The 18996-nt window shown below is 39.6% G+C and overlaps 1 protein-coding gene across 8 annotated transcripts in view; it reads right to left on the bottom strand.

The window, feature by feature from the left end:
* Window positions 1–18996, bottom strand: part of MAGI2 (membrane associated guanylate kinase, WW and PDZ domain containing 2) — a 737601-nt gene that overhangs the window by 11747 nt on the left and 706858 nt on the right. For 4 of the 8 annotated variants that reach the window (XM_030478635.1, XM_030478636.1, XM_030478634.1 and 1 more), the window contains one exon: window positions 9943–10081. In XM_030478635.1, the coding sequence (XP_030334495.1) occupies window positions 9943–10081 (139 nt within the window). Of the gene's footprint in view, window positions 1–3991; window positions 4103–9942; window positions 10082–18996 lie in introns of all 8 variants that reach the window. The other 4 variants (XM_030478639.1, XM_030478638.1, XM_030478641.1 and 1 more) reach the window with 2 other exon arrangements.

Here is an 18996-nt window from a genome sequence, read left to right as displayed (position 1 = left end):
AGGCCACAGGAATAACAGTTTGTGCCTTCAACCTGTTCCCTTTGATACATAGCTCTGTATCATGAGGAATGAGGAAGCTACCTCTGATTAAGAACAAGTTGGAGTGATGCAGTCTTGCTCTTAACTGGGGGCTGATTGCAAATTTGCAAACAAGAGGGTCTGCAAAATGAGCATCAAGAGAGGAATTTTACTGGACATTGTGCTGCAATAGCAGAAGACTGGACTTAATCCTATGGCAAACTGCAAAGACACAGTAAGTGTTACTAAATTCCCATTTTTCCTATTTATCTGGGTTACATGAAGAAAGGAAAAAAACAATGCTGTGGAGGCAGAGGGATGGCTGTATTCTTTAAGCGCTGTATTTTGGGTGCTTATCTTCCAATATTGTCAAGTGGATGGAAATACCAGAAGCTACCAAAAAAAAAAAAACCCTTAGAAAAAGGTTTGTGGGTGGGACTTTTCCCTTTGGCTGCCAAGTCTGCTTGCCAGTTTATGTGAACAAACCCAGGGATAATGTTTGTTCATCTGTTTTATTCACTGTAGTTTAGCTGTAATTATCTACACTTTACATTATATTACTAATCTACTCCAGAATATTATATTACAATGAGCCTTAGTAATAGGCGAACTTGCTCAACAGCCTTATTATTAAATCTTTGCTCATATATGGGGGGACACTGCCAATTTTTGGCGTGGATTATAATGCATGTGGATTAGTGAGGTTCTACTTTAATAACAATACTGAGTAGTTCACTAGGAATTTTAATCTTTAAAGTGCTTTTCGAGCATTAAATAATTAATTCCCATAACACTCCCATGAGGTAAGTAAGGAAACATTACTATCCCTGTTACACAGATGGGGAAGGATGGGTTAGAGAATTCAGCTGGACTGGCCAAAGCTACTGGGAGTGTAATAGCCAAAGCAATGTTTTAGGACTATGGAAAGGACTCAAGTGTTTTTTGCATTTGAAAAATATGGAGAAGATATCGCTTCCCTGGAAGCTTAAAACTGAACTCATTGCCACAAAATTGAAAATGTCTTCCAATGAGTCTGTCTTTCTTTCAAGACTGTGTTTTTTCTTTCTAGACCAAAGATACCTATGTAAAAGGTCTACATCTTTTAAAATAGAAATTTGCTGTAAGACACAAATAATTATACGCACCCACATACGCATACACGTACACTGGTATTTAACAGAAGGATGTTCTACTTTCCTGCCAGCTGCTACACATTTATTAAATACTAACAACATGTTTATAAAGCAAATTTTAATACCCAAGCAGATAGAACCTTTGGGACCCCATATTCAGATTGCCTGATGGTTTTAGACTAATTTTATTAATCAGTATATTGATGCCATTGATTCATTTGGTTAGTCTGCTTTTTTTTTCCCTTTTACACACCACAGGCTCCTGAAATTAAGTTGGTATTGCTAGAAGTAAGAAGGTGGTATTGGAAATGCAGCAGGAATATGAATGAACGTTTGCATTTCCACCAAGGGGGTCACACAAAGAAAGGGCACTTTTCCAAAATGGCTATTGATTTTTGCACTCACAACAGATGAATGATAGATGGGGTAGTTCAGGTTTCGATTAACACCCAACCTCAGCTCTAGAGATTTATAAAATGAGCATTGAAAATAGGATGAATTGGATTATCTGATCAGTACTCTGAACAAGTAGGAGTATCTGGATTAAATGTATAGGTCAAGATGCTTTAGCCATTTATTAGACAAACATAAAATCTTCAGCATACTAACTGAGTTAAAGAACTAGAAAAATGCAGTTTGCAGCTGACTGGAGATTTCTGAAGGATTTAACTGTATTCAAACAATAAATCCACAGTATAAACTCCAGATTTTTCATTTATTTTTGCAAATATAAATGCAGTGGTCACTAGTAAGGGCTACCAAACCCATGGTACAAGGAAGCACAGGCTTGTATCCCTGGATGGACTTTCTAAACGACCTTCTAGCATCTGCATCTCTCCTGTGCTATATTTAACTTCAAGTAAGCCTGCTGATCATCTCCCATAAGTGATTACTTAAATAAAATGAAACAATTCCTGTGGGAGAAATGCAGACTCAGACTGTGATATGATGTTACGGTAGGGGCCTAAGGCATTCTATAATAATTAATGCATCTGCCCTACCTCAGGAAATTTGACTTTGACTTGGTCAGTGCTCTCATGAATGGTAGCACAGCCACAGTTTTGGTTGGGAAAAGCCCCATTGCAAAACTGGTTCTTTATGAAAATCCTTCGCCTCAAAACTCTTACTTTAAAAACACGTGAAATGGAAACATTTTATAACACATATATTTTCTTTTGACCTGATATGACTTGTTTACCAATTAAGTATTTCAGTTTTGGTGTTGACACAAACTAAATTGCTTTTGATTTTCTTTATATATTTTACTGTGAAAAAAATTCTATCCTAACACTTCCTGCCAAATAAATAATCAGAACCATTCACAGCTGAGTGACTGTGCACAACTAACTTTAGCTGTATTTATAGAGGATTTATGTTTCTACTTATTTCAGGAAAAAAGACTTATTTCCTGTGTCATTATGCTATAGGAGGAAAAATAAAGATAATGCATAGAAAGTTGTGGTTATATATATATAACGCTTGTGGTAGAACTGCAGTTCACCGAACTTCCTACGTTTGATGACTGGGACTTGCAAAATGATTCTAATATCAGCCTGAATTTTTACCCTCATGACCTCTCTGAACTACCTCTAGTGAAGAACAAAGCAGAAGTAAGGTGGAAATGAAAGGAATGGTGCAATTCAGATTTCTACGTGATGCAGGAACTTCTTTATTGCTAGGTCTCCAATGGTAACATGCACACTTGAACTATGTGGGTACAATTTCAAATGGCCTCTACACGTGTCCAGCTCTGCATTAGCAAAGTATAGGGACATGTCTGTGTTCAAACATTTCTTATTTATAGACACAAATTGGAAATAAGCTGTAACTAGAAACACATGCAAGCAATTGATGAGATGATTACTCAGATTTACATGCACAAGACTCTTAACTTTAGCACAGCTTAATGCCTGGGTGTTGGGGGCAGGAATTCTGTGGGCTTCACACTGGAGGAGCTGCTCGAAGCTCAAAGGCTAGGAGGATACCTTTGGGTATAACTTGCTTGCTACTTCCAATCTGCCTACTTAAAAAGTGTGAGACTGGCTCTAGAATTTTAGCAAATATGTACTACAATAAATACTACATTGTGCAAAGTCAATAGCTGACAGCCTGGATGCATCTGAACACTTCTGTGTTTTCTGTGATGACAGCAATCAGTAAAAAAGACAGGAAAAGATAAGTTTTTCTTCTCCTTTGCTTTCCAGGTATCATTTCTGGGCCATGACTCTGTATTACAAATTTGATGTCTCTAAACAATCTGTGCAGTTGGATCTAATTTATGAAGAAAACAGCTTGAAATCAAGTACAAAGTGCTATGTGTAAATTCAGTATAACCACTGAGTTTAAAAAATGAATATTGCCTTGCAGCATGTTCCAAAAAGTCTTCAATTTTACATTAGTTATTTCTTCAAAAGGCTGCATATAAATATTGCTTGAGATCAGCATTTAACTTCCACCTTCCCATTGCTAATATTTTTGCAAGCCAAGTACCATATGGAAGGGGGAAATTATGGCTTTGATTCTCAAATTTTAAGATTTTCTACCTGAAAAGTCATACTCAGAGGATAAGTTTTTGTCATGAGAAAAAGTGGACATATAGAAGACCTCTGGCTGTGTTTCTTGTGCTAGCAGCAGTGCAACATGAAGAACCAGTTATCTAGGATAATAAAAGACATTTGTAAAATGCATAGCTGCTTTGATATCTAAAACAATTGGTTATGGAAGGAAAGTTGAATACTGCAGAAACTATTAAGTGAGCTAGCATGTATGAAAAAGTTGCAAAACAGTTGTGAGAAACAAAAGCGTATTAGAAAGATAATATACATGCAGAGTTTACAAACCGTGTCTTTAGGGTGGCCCAATAAGTAGAAATATGGGGACCCATGCTTGTCACTTTTCATGCACATGGAGAGACTGGAAGGTACCATTCCTAAAGGAAGGGGAGGAACAGCCTAGGACCAATCATTAGAATTAACAGAACCAGTGACATACAGATATTTTACTATTGTTAGAGCAGAGAATTCTTAGTAAGTTTAGAACAACTGAGTAAAAAGCTTGCATGTAACAGGAAAGAAGTATTTCTGTAAAGCTAAGACAAATCAGCATGCTGTAAGTCTAAATATTAGTGGATGACTGAAACTACTGTGCATATATATATTCAGGATGTAGGTTCACCTGGACTACAGATGTGGAGTACATCTTGAGGTGCTTGCTGAAGGAGTCATAACAAAATCAAAAGCAAAGGGCAGGACTGTGCCAATTTATTTGTATGAAAAATCCTTGTATTGGTATCAACTCTGACATTTTTTGGTTTTGTTGGTGAGGTAGTGCTGAAACATGAGTTGAGATTTACTTCAAGGCCCTTCAAAAATGACTTACTGCTAAGTAACTGGTAGCTTTTATCTGTTAACCAGCAATTACTTCGTGTATATAGAAACTTTACTTTTTGCACACAGAACTCTTCCTCCCTTAAATAGCCAGAACTGAATCTAAACTCTAGTTCTGTAAATTTACCTGAATGTCATGAACCCATGGGGTGAGTTTTGTACAAAACGTAGTGTTGTGTGAAGCAAGAGAGATTCAAAAAACGCACAGTGCAACCCCAAGACATGTCTTTTAATGAAGTCAAACAAGGTTGGGGAGAGAGGGAAAGAACCACTGTTGTGTAAATCCATAAAGCATCAACCAGCCCTGTGACACAGATTCCTTGCTCACCAAACCTCAGTGATCCTGGTTCTTGTGGCTCTGTGTGTGTTAGCACCACAGCGTGACCTAACACACTCAGGGACAGACCCAGATTTCCAAAACAGAGCAATGGAAAAGTTTTCCAAGATCTCAGTATGAAATGGGCTGGAATCTCTAAAACTTACAACTTTCTGCAGGAGCTCTTAAGCAACTTAAAACTAAGTGAAAAACTCCCAAACTTGACAGAAGGTATGATTTTGAAGTCCTGCTGTGAAAGGAGGAAGGAAAACTAATTAGCTTTCTCCTACGTGTTCCTCACAGGTGAAATTCAGTGTTCTTGCTCCCTCTGCAGTGCCAGACAGAAAACATTTGGGGCAGGAGGTTGTGCCTTGCTGGAGGAATGAAGTCTGCCTACAAGTGTTAACTGTGCCTCAGCCTCCTCCACCTTTACACCCTGTTCGCAATTATTTCATTTTAAGTGTAATTGCTTTCACATACTTCTAGGAACTTATATATTTTAATGAAGCCTTTTAGTAATGAAAGCTCCAGTTATGAAAGGCTAGGAGCAGTAAGCCAGAAGCAGCAACCTGCCAGGACTGCTGGGACTGAGAATGAAACATCCCAGGCTTCCCTAGGGACCTTCCTACATAGATATTTAGAGAAAACAGTGGTTGTTCTCAGAGAAAGCTGTGGCTTCCTGGGGCTGATCTGTCATTAGAGTTAACTTGCCTCTTTTAAAACTCATTGCTGGATGGAGAGGCTGTGATTTGTTAGTTTTACTTAATCTTTAATGTTACTATTTTGGGATTTTGTGAACTGTTTTGCCATGTTTTGCCTTTAGGGATGGATGCTTCTTCATCCTAATGTACGTATCCTTCTCATGGTGTTTATACAGCTATGACTAAGTTCTGAAATACATGAGCGTCTGTAACTAGGCTTCCACAGCGTGAGCAGACAGAGTTTTAGAAGCGCCCGTAGCTTCTGCTGAAGTCAGTAACCTCTCGGGTAGATGCGTACACTGGGAATTAGGCAGCCATTGCAAGAAAAATCTTGGTTTGTCATTTTACTCAAATCGTGTATAATGCCGGTCTGAGAAGTGCTCAGTGCTACAGTGATAACTGTGAGTTTTGTCCCCTGTGACGTGTATGAAACCTCACACTCCCTCCAGCCAGGCTCCCCGGGCATCAAGTACTTTCAGTACTTTTAGTCTTTCTTGCACAGTAATATGATTTCTTACTATGACTTGGTTCTTTGGAGAACATGGCAGACTATTTCCTGTGAATCATGATGCTGATGTTCTTCGGGTTTCGATGAGCTGTGATAATTCCCCTTCAGTGGAAGCACAGCTCCTCTGGCTATCCTTATCCTCAGCAAACATGTTCTGAGACGCTGGGTGATAAAACATCTGTTTTCTAAACTTCTTCTGTTACACCCTGCTGTGAAATCAACTATCATTTTAGAGCATTAATCATATTCGTGCTCCTTCCCATATATTCTGATGCTGCGGTTCATGCTATGAGGGGATTTTGCCCTCTGAAGTGCTTTGGGATCTTTGGAATTTATTTTCAAGCAAAACCAGCAGCTGGAGTTGAGGTAAATGATGCATTTGCAACACACTTTATTTCTTCCCCTCCGTTTACATAGTGCTTTAGCTCAGCCAGAATTTTCTGAGATGTACTTGTAGGGACAGATTTTCAGGCAGCATAAACTGACATAACTCATTCAGGAGATTTACATCCTCCCAGGAGCTTGTTCTTTGTTTCTTCACTAAGTGCTTTCCTCTTTTCAATACATATTCTTTTCTTTCACTGATCACTTTCTTACCATTGATGATTCTTCCTTAACGCTGCTTTTACTGATATCAATCACATCATCAAACAGTGATATTTCTTGCAATTAAATATAGACTGCCATACTTTGTACTAACAGAAACATGGCTCTGGAATTGAAAAAGCATTGATCATGTTGTACAAGGAAAATAAAAAAGTTGAAGACTGAGAGACAATAATGTGACAGTTTTTTGCTGGTTGGTTTTAGGTTGTTTTAGGTAAGCTTCCTTCTTTTTAATGCTGTGTCTGACCACCACTGCTGCTGGAAAGGTCTTTAAACACAGCATTACTACAAGCCACTTGGGAAGTCCCTGACCATTTTGCTTGTCAGAGACTGAGAGACAATATCCAGGAGAGGACCGTGGTACACTTGTTCTGTGTTTGTATTTCTCCCTAGGCTTCAGCTGTACACCACCATTGCAATCCAGACACCAGCTCAGTCCTTCAGCCTTGCATTTTTATACTCAACTAAACCTTTTTTTCCACTGATGGTGTCCAGAGCTGGACCCTAACGAGAATAAGAAACATTTCTGACATGAAATTGCTAAAAAAAAAAAAAAAAAAAAAAAAAAAAAGGCTGATTATTTCAGTCGAAAAAGAGCCAATTAGTCTTGTTACATCTCAACCGTGCAATTCTAGTGGGAAGAAGAGGGAACTAAATATTGACTAGTTTATCTGCTGTCCTCAGGACCACTCTGTCCTCAAGCTTATTGTCACAAGTTTCTCTGCGTTCAGCTTTCCATTATTTGGGAAGGATGTTCTTTCTGGGGGTCTCTGTCATTAATACTCTGACAGATGTTCTTTGCAGCACGATGACTTACGCCTGAGATCTGGCCTTCTCATGACATGCTCTCTGGTTTTAATTGTTTCTGTTTGTTAATTTCTGTTTTTAATTTCCCAAGCATGCAGCTGTTGGTTTTTATGTGCACCTTTTGTTTGTTCTTAGAGTATTTCTCATTGCTTTGGGAAATGACCTAGGGAGGACTTCAATATCTCAGTTAATTTCAACAGGCATCTTCTTGTTTTGCTTCTGTTCCACCTGCAGAATGGATACAGCACTGAGATTTCTCTGCCTCTGTAATACACGTTACAGAACTGCAGACATGTAGAGGGGTTGGAACTAGATGATCTTAAGGTCCAACCCTAACTATTCTATGATTCTATGATTCTATGTTATCCTCTGCCATGATGTTATGCTTTGCCGTGATGCTTTCTGTAGGTTATGTGTACATTACAAAGTAACTCCTGAACACTTTCACCGCTTTTTCTGTACAGTAGGACAACACAGCTTTCCAGCACAGCTACTTAGTTCTCCTGTATAGAGACGTAAGCTGGGGATGCAGCTAGAAAATGATCTTATTAAATGGTGCTTCTTTGTAGAAGCTTTTATTTCGCAGTAATCTGCATTTTCACACAACTAATGCTAAGCATTCCAAATGCCTTTCCAAGTGGTGAGCATGGCTTTAAACAGTCCTGTGAAGTCATCCTGTTTCTTTCTGTTAGCACTATACAATGTGTCCAGATTTGTAGTGGTTTATCTGCATTTTCTACTCATGTTCTTCTGGGGAAGGGAAGACTGGTGCATATTCACCCCTTTCAGGAAATTTGTTTTCCCAGAACAATGCTATTTGCACTGAACTTTTTTTACATCTATTTACATTTTCTTACAATTCTGGAATAAGGTACAGATTTATAAGATTATATAAATATAGAAATTTATTTTGGATCTTCCGTAAACCTAGGTGTAAGTGCCATCCAGAAGTGGGATCTTAAGAAATTTGGAATGGGTCTGAACTGCAATTGATTCTTTGCTCATAGTAGCCTTCTATGACCCCCTCTTAGATTAAATTGTTTTCTGAGGAACTGGAGAACTGCTGGTATATGGTTCTGCTATTTGAGGAGGATTACAACCACTATAACAGTCCAGGACTTTTGTTTGTTCTTTCATTAAAATTAATGCACCTCTCCCTACAAAAGAGTTGTGGAGGTGATCTGAATCTCCGTTGGAGGTCTCTCTGAAAGGATTATGTACTGTTTTAAATTGATATTAAATGTCTTAGGGCTATGGCCCATCTTGCTGCCCTTATTCAAAAGCTCTTGAAAACTGGAAAAAACCGCAACATACACTATCCTGAATATTGCCTCAGCCACAGAACTGGCTCTAGTTTAGAGAAGAAAATGGTGCAATAGCCATGTATACTGACAGCTGGCAAAGCGCTGACTTTTAGTGGAGCTGACTTTAATGTCTCCAAGAAAGGTAATGAATTTCTGTTGGTAACAAAGACTGATCTAAACCTACAGTTACACCTAAGTATTACTCTGAAATTTCATATGCTACTGCAACTTCTGATTCTAATGGGAAATGATGCTGGAACATCAAAAGTAACACTAGAAAAGTTTAATAGAGTTTTGGACCTCGTAGCATAAAGAAATCATGGAATTTTCATTTCCTGTGAGATTTCAGGCCCAGCTGTGCACATCACAGAACTTATGTAAATATATGACATTGTCACACCACAGTCTACAGTAAGCCCTGATTTCAATTTTAAAAAAGGGCTTTTTGTCTTTGAAATTACCTTTGGATAATTTATTTTTACTTCTTGTCATTTCAGTAATGGAAGAAGGTCTCTATACTGTCTAAATGACTCACATTTTTTGAAATACTTAAAACAGTCCCAGAAGTCCCTCTGAAACAAAACATGAGAAGAACGGATCCCATATTCTCACCACATTGAGCAAAGTCTCCTTTTTTATTCAGAGTTGTCTTCTACTTGATCATCTGTATATATTGTCAGAGATAATATAATGGGTGAGGTTGTCAAAGAAAGAAGTACATTCTTGTTAATCTTTGAGTTTAAACCTGAGCCACTGAATTGCATGGCAACAGGATCATCTGCTGTGATTCAAAATGTGCAGAGAAGTACCAATAGAGGAAGAAAAGAAAAGTTTATGGTCAAATCAGCAACTCCCAGCACACTCAGAGATGTCCCCTAAAGGGTTCAAAGCACTTCCTCCAATGCACATCTTCTAAGCCATTGCCTGTGTCAGGAGGGCAGCAGACGACAGTGATGTACACACATATATGGTCTTGAGCCAAGGAAATACTTTTAAACATGTGTATAAGTCCACCCCGACTCAGGTAAGCACTTAAACCCATAGTTAATGTGCCCCAGGACATCACAATGTATAAATACCTGCAACTGCTACTTAGCTCAAAAGCAATAGAATTAATTCATATAGGTTCATGCACATTGAAAAATATAAAGATGAAAACCCACCATATTCTGGGACCTGTCCTGTTCCACGTTTCAACAACAGTCGCACTCTTCTGCCACCAGACTTGATTAGCTCTATTGCTCTGGCATGTGTCATGTCCCTTGTGCTTTCTCCATTGATTTCAATTATTTGATCTCCTACCTGTCAGGTAAGAAGAATATTGAGTCAGACAGAATTGCAGTAAAATGAGCATTTCAGAAAGAGACATATTCAATGGATCACAGGTTACTTGAATGACAGACAGACACATCAAGGTAAATTTGTTCCTGTCTGTCTGAGGGATATTACTGGCAGATTAAATAACCTCCAAAGTGGATTTTGAATGTGGTATATCAAATGCTGCTCATCCTCTGCTGAAATCAATGTAATGCATTTATAACTTGCCTCGTCTTCTTCACATAAAAGATTTTGTTTTGAATTGCTTGATACATTGGAGTCACTGGAAACATTATCTGTGCTACACGTTAACTTTCAGTGTCGTGTGGCCCTGAGAAGACCTTTGCTGAATATAACTTTCTGTTTTTATAGAGAAAAGAGAGGTTCAAAGTACAAAGATTCATCATTTCACAGAAGGACAGAATCATTAGAGTTGGAAGTGACCTCTGGAGATCATCTAGTCCAACCCCCCTGCCAAGGCAGGGCCACCCAGAGCAGGTTACACAGGAACGTGTCCAGGCGGGCTTTGAATGCCCCCAGAGAGGGCGACTCCACAACCCCCTGGCCAGCCTGTTTCAGTGCTCTGCCACCCTCAACGCAAAGAAGTTCTTCCTCATGTTGAGGTGAAACTTCTTGTTTTAGCTTATTGCTCCTTGTCCTGTTGCTGGGTACCACTGAAAAGGGTCTGGCACCATCCCCCTGGCACCCGCCTTTGAGATATTTATATGCACTGAGATGCCCTCTCAGCCTTCTCTAGACTAAACAGGCCCAGCTCCCACAATCTCTCCTCATAAGAGAGATGGTCCAGACCCCTGATCATCCTTATGGCCCTTTGCTGGAACCTCTCCAGTGGCTCCCTGTCTCTTGGACTGAGGAGCCCAGAACTAGACACAGTGCTCCACATGTGGCCTCAGCAGGATCGAGTAGAGGGGGAGGATCACCTCCCTGGACCTGCTGGCCACACTCTTCCCAATGCACCCCAGGATACTATTGGCCGCAGGGGCACACTGCTGGCTCGTAGTCAACTTATCCACCAATACTTCTCAGCCAAACTGCTCTCTAGTAGAGAGAATCATTTCAATATCCATGTCTTGGTAGTAAAGTTTCACACCAAAGTAAGCGTAGTGCTACGACACAGGACATGCAGGAGTTCTTACAAGAGTGTGCTCTGAACTGCTTATCCACAGAAGGTATTTGCTTGGAGTAAGCGCAGCCCCTGGCTGAGCTGTCTAGTTAGAGCAGCCGACTCCGGTTACAGCAGCTCTGATTATAGATTTCTGCCACTCATCTCCTGCCCAGCTTTTCAGTCAGAGTCAGCTTCATTACTATTTTTCCACCTCTGTTTCTACAGCTGTAAAATGGGGCAGTGGTGTCTGCATCTACCGTGTACCCCAATCTCCCTCCCAGCTTTGTCTTCTGCCAGGTTGTTTTGGTTTTGCTCTTCTCTCCATGAGAAGAGCTGGCTTCCAATGCTGGAAACCTTCTCCATGACTAGGGGAGTTGCTTTCTGCTGTGCCTGGTCCCCACGGCAGACAGCGCACGTGGGAAGAGGCAGCTGTACAGCTTGGTTGGTGCTGCAGTATCACAGCCACCTACTTATCTTGTGAGAGAGTTAAACAAGCAACACGGCGAGGTGACCTGTGAGCCTCATATCAGCAGCACCACAGCCTTTAGAGTTGATGTTTTGCAGCTGCCTTGCAGAAGCCTCCCAGCCCCTTTGGATGGGTGGCCCAGAGCCCAGAGTGAGGGCTGATCTGCTAGTGCTGATGGAGGTGCAGGTCCAGATGATGGGCAGCCAAGAAGGGTGTGGAAGGGTCTCAGGTGAGAGGGTTCAGCAAACCTGTTTACTAGTGCCAGAGGAGCACATCTGCTAGGCAGCATCACACCTGCCTCAGTCTGCATCTACAGCTTCCTCACCATGTGTATCAGCTACACTAAAATAACAATGCCTGTACATCCTAGAGAGAGTTTTAAGGAGACTACAGAGATTTCAAGATGATGGGCACTTCCTTTTCCTCTTACAAGGCCATCTTGACAAAACCAGCTCTTAGCTGGCCTTGGACATGGAAATGTTTTCTGTTTTGTATGTTTTCTTTGCTACTATTGTGTTTCTGTCAACTAAAAGTGTAATCCTTTGGAGGTTTTCCTTCCTTCCTGAGTTTGAAATATAGTATTTACCAAATAAGTGTGCATAATATGGAATGTCAACAAGAGTCCTAGCTTTAAAGAAAACTGGAAGGGATGTCAAGAAGTTATCTAGTCCTTGCTTTTGTTCTGAGACAGAAAGAATGCTACTAAAAACACTGTTGTAGCATTTCTCAATAGGAATTCATACCTTCTCAATAGGAGTTGCAGCTTATTTTAAGAACTCCACCAGGATCCTGTACACAATCTATGCCAGTACTTTACTTAACTAAAAAGCCATTGATCTGAATAAAACCCCTCAGCCTTAACTATCATGCTTTGTAAATACTGCAGCCTGAGCAGTGAGGGAAAAACATCAGGATTATTTTGTGCAAAAAGGGCTTACTTTTGCAGTACAAATTTCTTCCTTATGAGATTTTCTCTGTTAGAAAGAATACATTTGGTTGTATTACACAATACGCACTTTTAGACATTTCCAATGACCTCCAGGCCACAGTGACACACAGCACAGGAGCTCTCTGGATTGTGGAGAGATCGCCCCCAGGTTTGGTCATGCGGGGCTGTGTGCATTACCTTGACTTTTGGAGTGGCCAGTAGTATGTAGTTAATGCACACAGAGCAAAAATGGAAAATCTTTCTTATGCCTTCTGTAACACAGACAGAAGGCGGATTTGTAGCATCCTCACAAGGATCACCAGTCAGGCCAAATACAGACAAAATTCAACCTGTTTGGGAAAACATGTTTCTAAATGTCATGAAACAATTAAACCCTGTTAGAAATCCTATAAAAACAAAACATGGACTATCCAGGCAACATGACATAAAAAAGAGCTGTCTACCTTTGCAGACAGTATTTAAAATGATCTTGTTAGCATGTTCTGAGAGAAAAAGTGACAGATTAGATCAAATGAAGGAGGTGCTTTTAGCACTTCTTGATAAATAGCCTTTGAAACAAGTACTGACAAAAGCTGTGCAGGGCACATACAGTCCTTCAAATAAAATCCTCTGCACTCTGGAGCAGAAAGGCAGAAAGAGATTTTAATACAGTTTAATATGTAAAAAGGTTAAGTTAATGTCACACTTTTCCTTTGCTGTTTGCATTTCTTCTGTTCTCATTGGTCAATATGGAATAACTCTCTTGTATTAATGTAACCTTTTCTGTATTTCAGTGGATTAAAATTTTTTTTCTCTCTGTGGGCAGCATGTAGCTGATTTGATACTTCCTTTTATCATAAAATCCTATGTGCAAATAACCTGGGAAAGCTTAAAAAAGGCCATCATCTTGGTTATGTGCCTGAAGGAGAGGAGAGAAACAGTTCTGCAAGAATTAGGTGCTCTGAAATTTACATTAGAAAGTGTGAAACCAGAAGTAAAATGAATAGTTGCAAGAGCAGTGGGTTAATTGTGTTCCATGCATTTGTGTCTTGTGGCTGACTGATGTATAACTGAATTATACTGCCTTTGCAGCACAAGCCCAGCTCTGATTAGATAAGAAAAACAACAAGGAAAGGAAATGTTGCCAACACTCTTAGCCTCAGAAAACCTTCAATTAGCTCACATCTGGGGAATTCATACAAAGAGAAAACCTTGACTGAGGAGTGGTTCCCCATGTGTCTGATAAAGTACAAATTCCTATTCTTATTTTTCTCTGCACTTAAACAGTTATAACCCCCTCTTCCTTCCCTTTACTGATGTAGCTTCTTTTATATGGGAGGATACCATGCTGTATGCTTTCTCTCTGTCCAGGCATTCAAATTTGCTTGTGCTCTTGTCTCTTCTATTGTGGAATAGATTTTTAGATATTGTGGGGCTATTTCTGGCTTTTTTAAATACAGTGATTGTTTAAGAAGAGTGTAGATATAACCACACATGGAATGTGAACCAAGGTGAGGCTAGAAGTAATGGTAAGCATAGAAACAGGTCGGAAAAGAATATATTGCCTATTATATGGGATCCTTATTACTCTTTTTTCAGGATCAAAAGTTGATTCCTGCAGTTTCATACCACTGATATTTCTTTATACTTCTCTCTGGATCCTTCCAACTCTGTCCATAGTCTCCAAACTGAGATATTACTAAGGTGGGGGGTAGGCAGAACAGATCAGAATGATAACATTCTTCCCATGTGGGAGAAACACTTACTACTAATGTTCCCAGAATGAAACCTTTGCCTTTTTGTAACACATCAGATTTGCAACTCACGGTTACCTTGGATTCCGGGATTATCCCCCGCTGTACTGGCTAGTCAGTTATTCCTCATTTTACATTGTGCATCTGATTTCTCTGCCCTAAAGTGAGCAATTTTATCAGATTGGCTGCTATAGTATGAATTTTCATTCTGAAATCTAAGTCAGTTCCTCAAAGTCCTTTTAAACCATCTAAACAGTGATTTCTTAGCATCAGCAAATTTTATTTTATTATTTATCAATAGGCTTCCAATTGTTAATGAAATTATTGAATTGAGCTGGTTTTATCCTAGACCCCTCAGAAGTACCCTTGTAATTACTAATCAGGAGCAAACCATTCAGAGCAGCCTTTGAGAGGGATTATTTTCAGTAACTACATTACAGTGATTCCACCTAGAATCTATTTCCCTATTCTTTCTTGTACATTCTCCTTCCCCTTTTATCACAAAGAAATAAAAATGAAAATCAGAAATAAGAAATGAAATTAGGCTGGTATGGCAAGATTTGCTTTCCACAATTTACGTGTTGGTGGACTTTCTCAACTTTTTTGATAATTCTTCACAGATTATTTGAGAATGGAAGTTAAAGGAACTTTACTTTATTATTTGGTTTTAAAAATAGAGAGTATGTTTTCCTCTCTCTAGTCTGCTACTAACTTTCTTGTCCTCCATGAATTCTTGGACATAATTACTAATAGTCTAGAAATTGCCTTCTCTTAGTCATTGAGCATACACGAACATCAGCACATCCAGCACTGTTTTTTAAGCAGTTCTCTCTTTATTCTGATTTATACTAATTTCTCTTTAAAGCTGATGTAAGTTTATGGTCCTTCTGAACACCTCAGTGAAGAGTGATACAAAGAAAGCACTGAATATTTCAGCCCTCTTCACATTCTCAGCAAACAATGGACCTTTTCCTGTCCTTCATTTTTCTTTTAATATATTGTTACTTTTTCTTGCTACCTTTTATACTTTCCTTGCAGACTGCTTGACAGTAATTCTGACACGTTTAACCTTCCCTCTGCATCTAGTGGGACATCAACCACCTAACAGGTGTTGCAGCATCAAGCTTTGAATGTCTAAATCTTTTATTTAGATAGCTCCTTTCATGTGGCATTAGCTCCTTTCATGGAAAGTGACACATTGGAATATCAGAGCATGGTTTTTCAGGGGCATTTCAACAAGCTGCCTTCTGTGGAAATATAAAGCTTTACAGATGAAACACCAAAATATTTTAAAAGATAAACTTCAGTGTAGCAACATTATCGTTTTGCACGGCATTTAGGTCCTCTGTCATGTCGTACTTTATGGATTTCATTTTTGTCAAGAAATTAACAGAAAAAACCAGTTCCTCAGATCTGGAGAGTTAGCCATCCCTAAAATACTACCTTCAGCTCCCATTCAGGTGCAGTTTTTTCATGGCAGACAGAGAGGACTCATGCATCCTAATCCCCAAGTTGTAAATCCACAAATAGTAGGGAAAAGGTTTGAGAGCACAGCCCTTGAAACCCAATATTTTAATCTCACAAAGCCACAGACTGCCTTCAGCTCTTTGGCATAAACTTTAATTTGAAGGTGTCATTACATGGGATCCGTGCATGGAGCTGCAATGAATGTGTCCCTTTGCAAGGCTGGCAGCTGTTAGGTGGCCAGTCGTGAAAGAAATGGAGGGACCCCTTCCCGCCCCCAACAGGCAGGTGCTGCATCACAGGGCGCCCCCCAAACTGGCATCAGCTCTGATTTGTAACCTTCCTGGCGTTCTTCAGCAAAGACTACAAACCCAGAGTGATGGAGCTCTGCACCCTTCAGACATTCTCACCAGCTTAAGGTCGAAGCACATTAGCAAGCCAGCCTGGGAAGCTCGCACGGCTGCTGCTTGAGCTGTATTTGTTCTGCAGACACACGCTCTTTGCAGCTATGAATCTGGCAATTTTACACACATTGATCCTGCATTGTGTTTCTTTCTTCCTACAGATCATGGCCCTGGCTGAATTTCCATGCTGTTAGGGATAAAGGCTTTCCTAAACTCAGCGGTTCTTCTCCTGACCTGATGGCTTTTGAGAATGCTCCTCTATTATATTCTTACAATATGCAAACACAAAGTAAACATGGAATTCTTCCCCTCCCTTAATGTTTTTAAATTTGAATATTAATGATTTAAATTTAATTATGAAAGCAGTTTGTGTGTATGGGAAATGTCTCTTACAAAAATCTGTTTCAGTTCAGTTTAATCCAGAGGCTCCATCCATGCATAAGAACAACTGAGTTATAAAATTGGGCAGCATGTTTTCTGGCAATAATGAGAAGATAATATTCCTCTGGAATGTTTAAGTGACATCACTATTGATAGGTTAATTAGAAAGAAAATTGTAAAGCTTCTCCAAACCATTAGAATAAAGTGCCTCTAGTACATGTGAGTTTATCTGCAGAGTCTTTGTTCTGGCCATATATTCTAGTAATTATTACCTGTCTTGTTAAAAAAAGCCAGCCGTACATACAAACAGAATTTCAGAAACCTGCTGAATTAGAAGGAAATATATATAGTTTTAATACAGCAAAGAGGTTTTTCCTTGCTCAAATGTACTTTTAAACTACTGATGATAGCCTTGTGTCTGTTTGCCTCCCTGAGTGTGTAAAGAACGGTCTCTAAGCAAGTGTATAGTTCCCGGCTGCACAAAATGAAATTAATTGTGTATGCACATTTTCATTCTATGTTAGATGAGGAAATCTAATGATAAAAGCAGCCTCAAATGATTTGTGCAGAGGGCATTGCTATCTGTCATTTTATTAATGCATTTTATAATTAAACCTCAGGAAAGAGACTAATTACACTTAATTCCTTTTATATGGGCATTCTATTTTTATAACGGAAACATTTTTTGCATATTATTTGTTGCTGTTGTAATTTTAATGAGTCCAAAAGGCTGAGAGATTGTTTGTACTTGGAGACTTGAATAGCAACTCCAGAACATGCACATTGAACTGGTGAAATTCCAAGTACTGCCAAGCCCTAATATTGTTGCCTGGATTTAGGAACAGGCTGGATATCTGCTCTGCAAATTTCGTCACAGCAGAGAATCTGTACTGCCCGGAAATCCCAGCTGTAATAACTAGTCTGAGCAAAGCCATGGGGTATTTCTAGTCTTGGACACCCTCTGGTGCATTTTATGTCTGAGCTTGGGTGTCTCAGTAAAGAGACATGGCATTTTACTCTTTGGAGGGATTACACTAACATGTCCCATGCCACTTTTGAAGCAACCACCCATGAAGGTTTAGTCACAAACTGTTTTTCTGTTGCCAACCAGCTGTTTAAGCTGCTGTGGCTTCTTATCCTGGAAATACTGTGTCCTTTGCTCCCACAGAGATTCTCTCTTGCATCCTACCCAAAAGCAGAGGGCAAGCTGCAGGGAAGAGAGGGGCCACAGGACATGAGCTGAGCTGGTGCAGAGCAAGAAGTGGCTCTCACACCTCAGCTTTTTTCACTTTTTTACCTTTTCTGGAGGGAGGGGAAAACATTAGAAGTGCTATTACAGAAAGAGCTTGGAAAGTGGAAAAAGTGCATGACTGAGTGTCTGCAGAGAATGGAGAATGCAGGAGAGGGAAATGGAGTTTGCAGTGGTGGCTGGCTAACAAGACAAGTGGATTTCTGATACTACAGTAGACTTCATGCATTCTACAGCATTGCTGCAAAATAATCCATGTACATGTGAATGAAAGGTGTCAAAGATAAAAAAAAAAAAAGATCCTACTGGAGTTAATTGATATACCATTATTTTTTTTAATAGAGCTGACTCAGTGTAGCATAATGTAATATTAGTAGCATGTACTACACCACTGCAGTTATGGATGGAAAGCAGTAAAGGCTGTTAAGAAGGAAGAAGAAAATTTTCTCATATCTTCTTGATGGTCTCAGGCAGTTCCCATAAGGCAAAAGAAAGGCAAATTCAAGATTCGACAAGCTGATCATACATAGAAGCCTGAGCATGGAGACTGCTTCATCTAAAGTTCCATCCAAACAGCAAAACTGAAAAGAACATAAACTATGACTTTTATGTTTTTAAACATGAAACCAGAAGAAGATTCTGAGGAGGAAAGATGCTAAAAATGTAAAACCCAAGAGTATATTTTCAAACACACCAGAGGTGCAGAACCTGTCAGAGAACCAAGATCCCAAAAGATAGTTTGGGCACAAGATAGAAAAGACCACAGAAAATAGATGAATTCTTTGCCTCAATGCTCGCTAAAGAGGAGGGCAGGACCACTCCTGCAGAGGGTCTGCTCACCACAAGGGTGAGTCTGAGGAACGGACTCCAATGACAAGGTCAGAGGCAAAGATTTTATAACAAACTGATGAAAACAGGTAGTAAGAAATCACCAGAAGTAGATGGGTTTCATCCTCTTCTCTAAAGGAATTTGGATATGAAGCTGCTGAACTAGTAGCTACAGGGTGTAATCTACTGCCTAAATCAGTAAATTGCTAAATAGCAGAGGAATGGGAAGTGGCAACTGTGACACCAGTCTATAAGAATGGTCCTGGAAAGTAACCAAGCGAGTTTCATGTTCAATTGAGC

This window comes from Strigops habroptila, chromosome 3 (assembly GCF_004027225.2).
Source record: "Strigops habroptila isolate Jane chromosome 3, bStrHab1.2.pri, whole genome shotgun sequence".
NCBI lineage: Eukaryota > Metazoa > Chordata > Aves > Psittaciformes > Psittacidae > Strigops > Strigops habroptila.
Note: the sequence above shows the minus strand (reverse complement) of the source record. Positions and strands in the feature narration are given on the sequence as shown.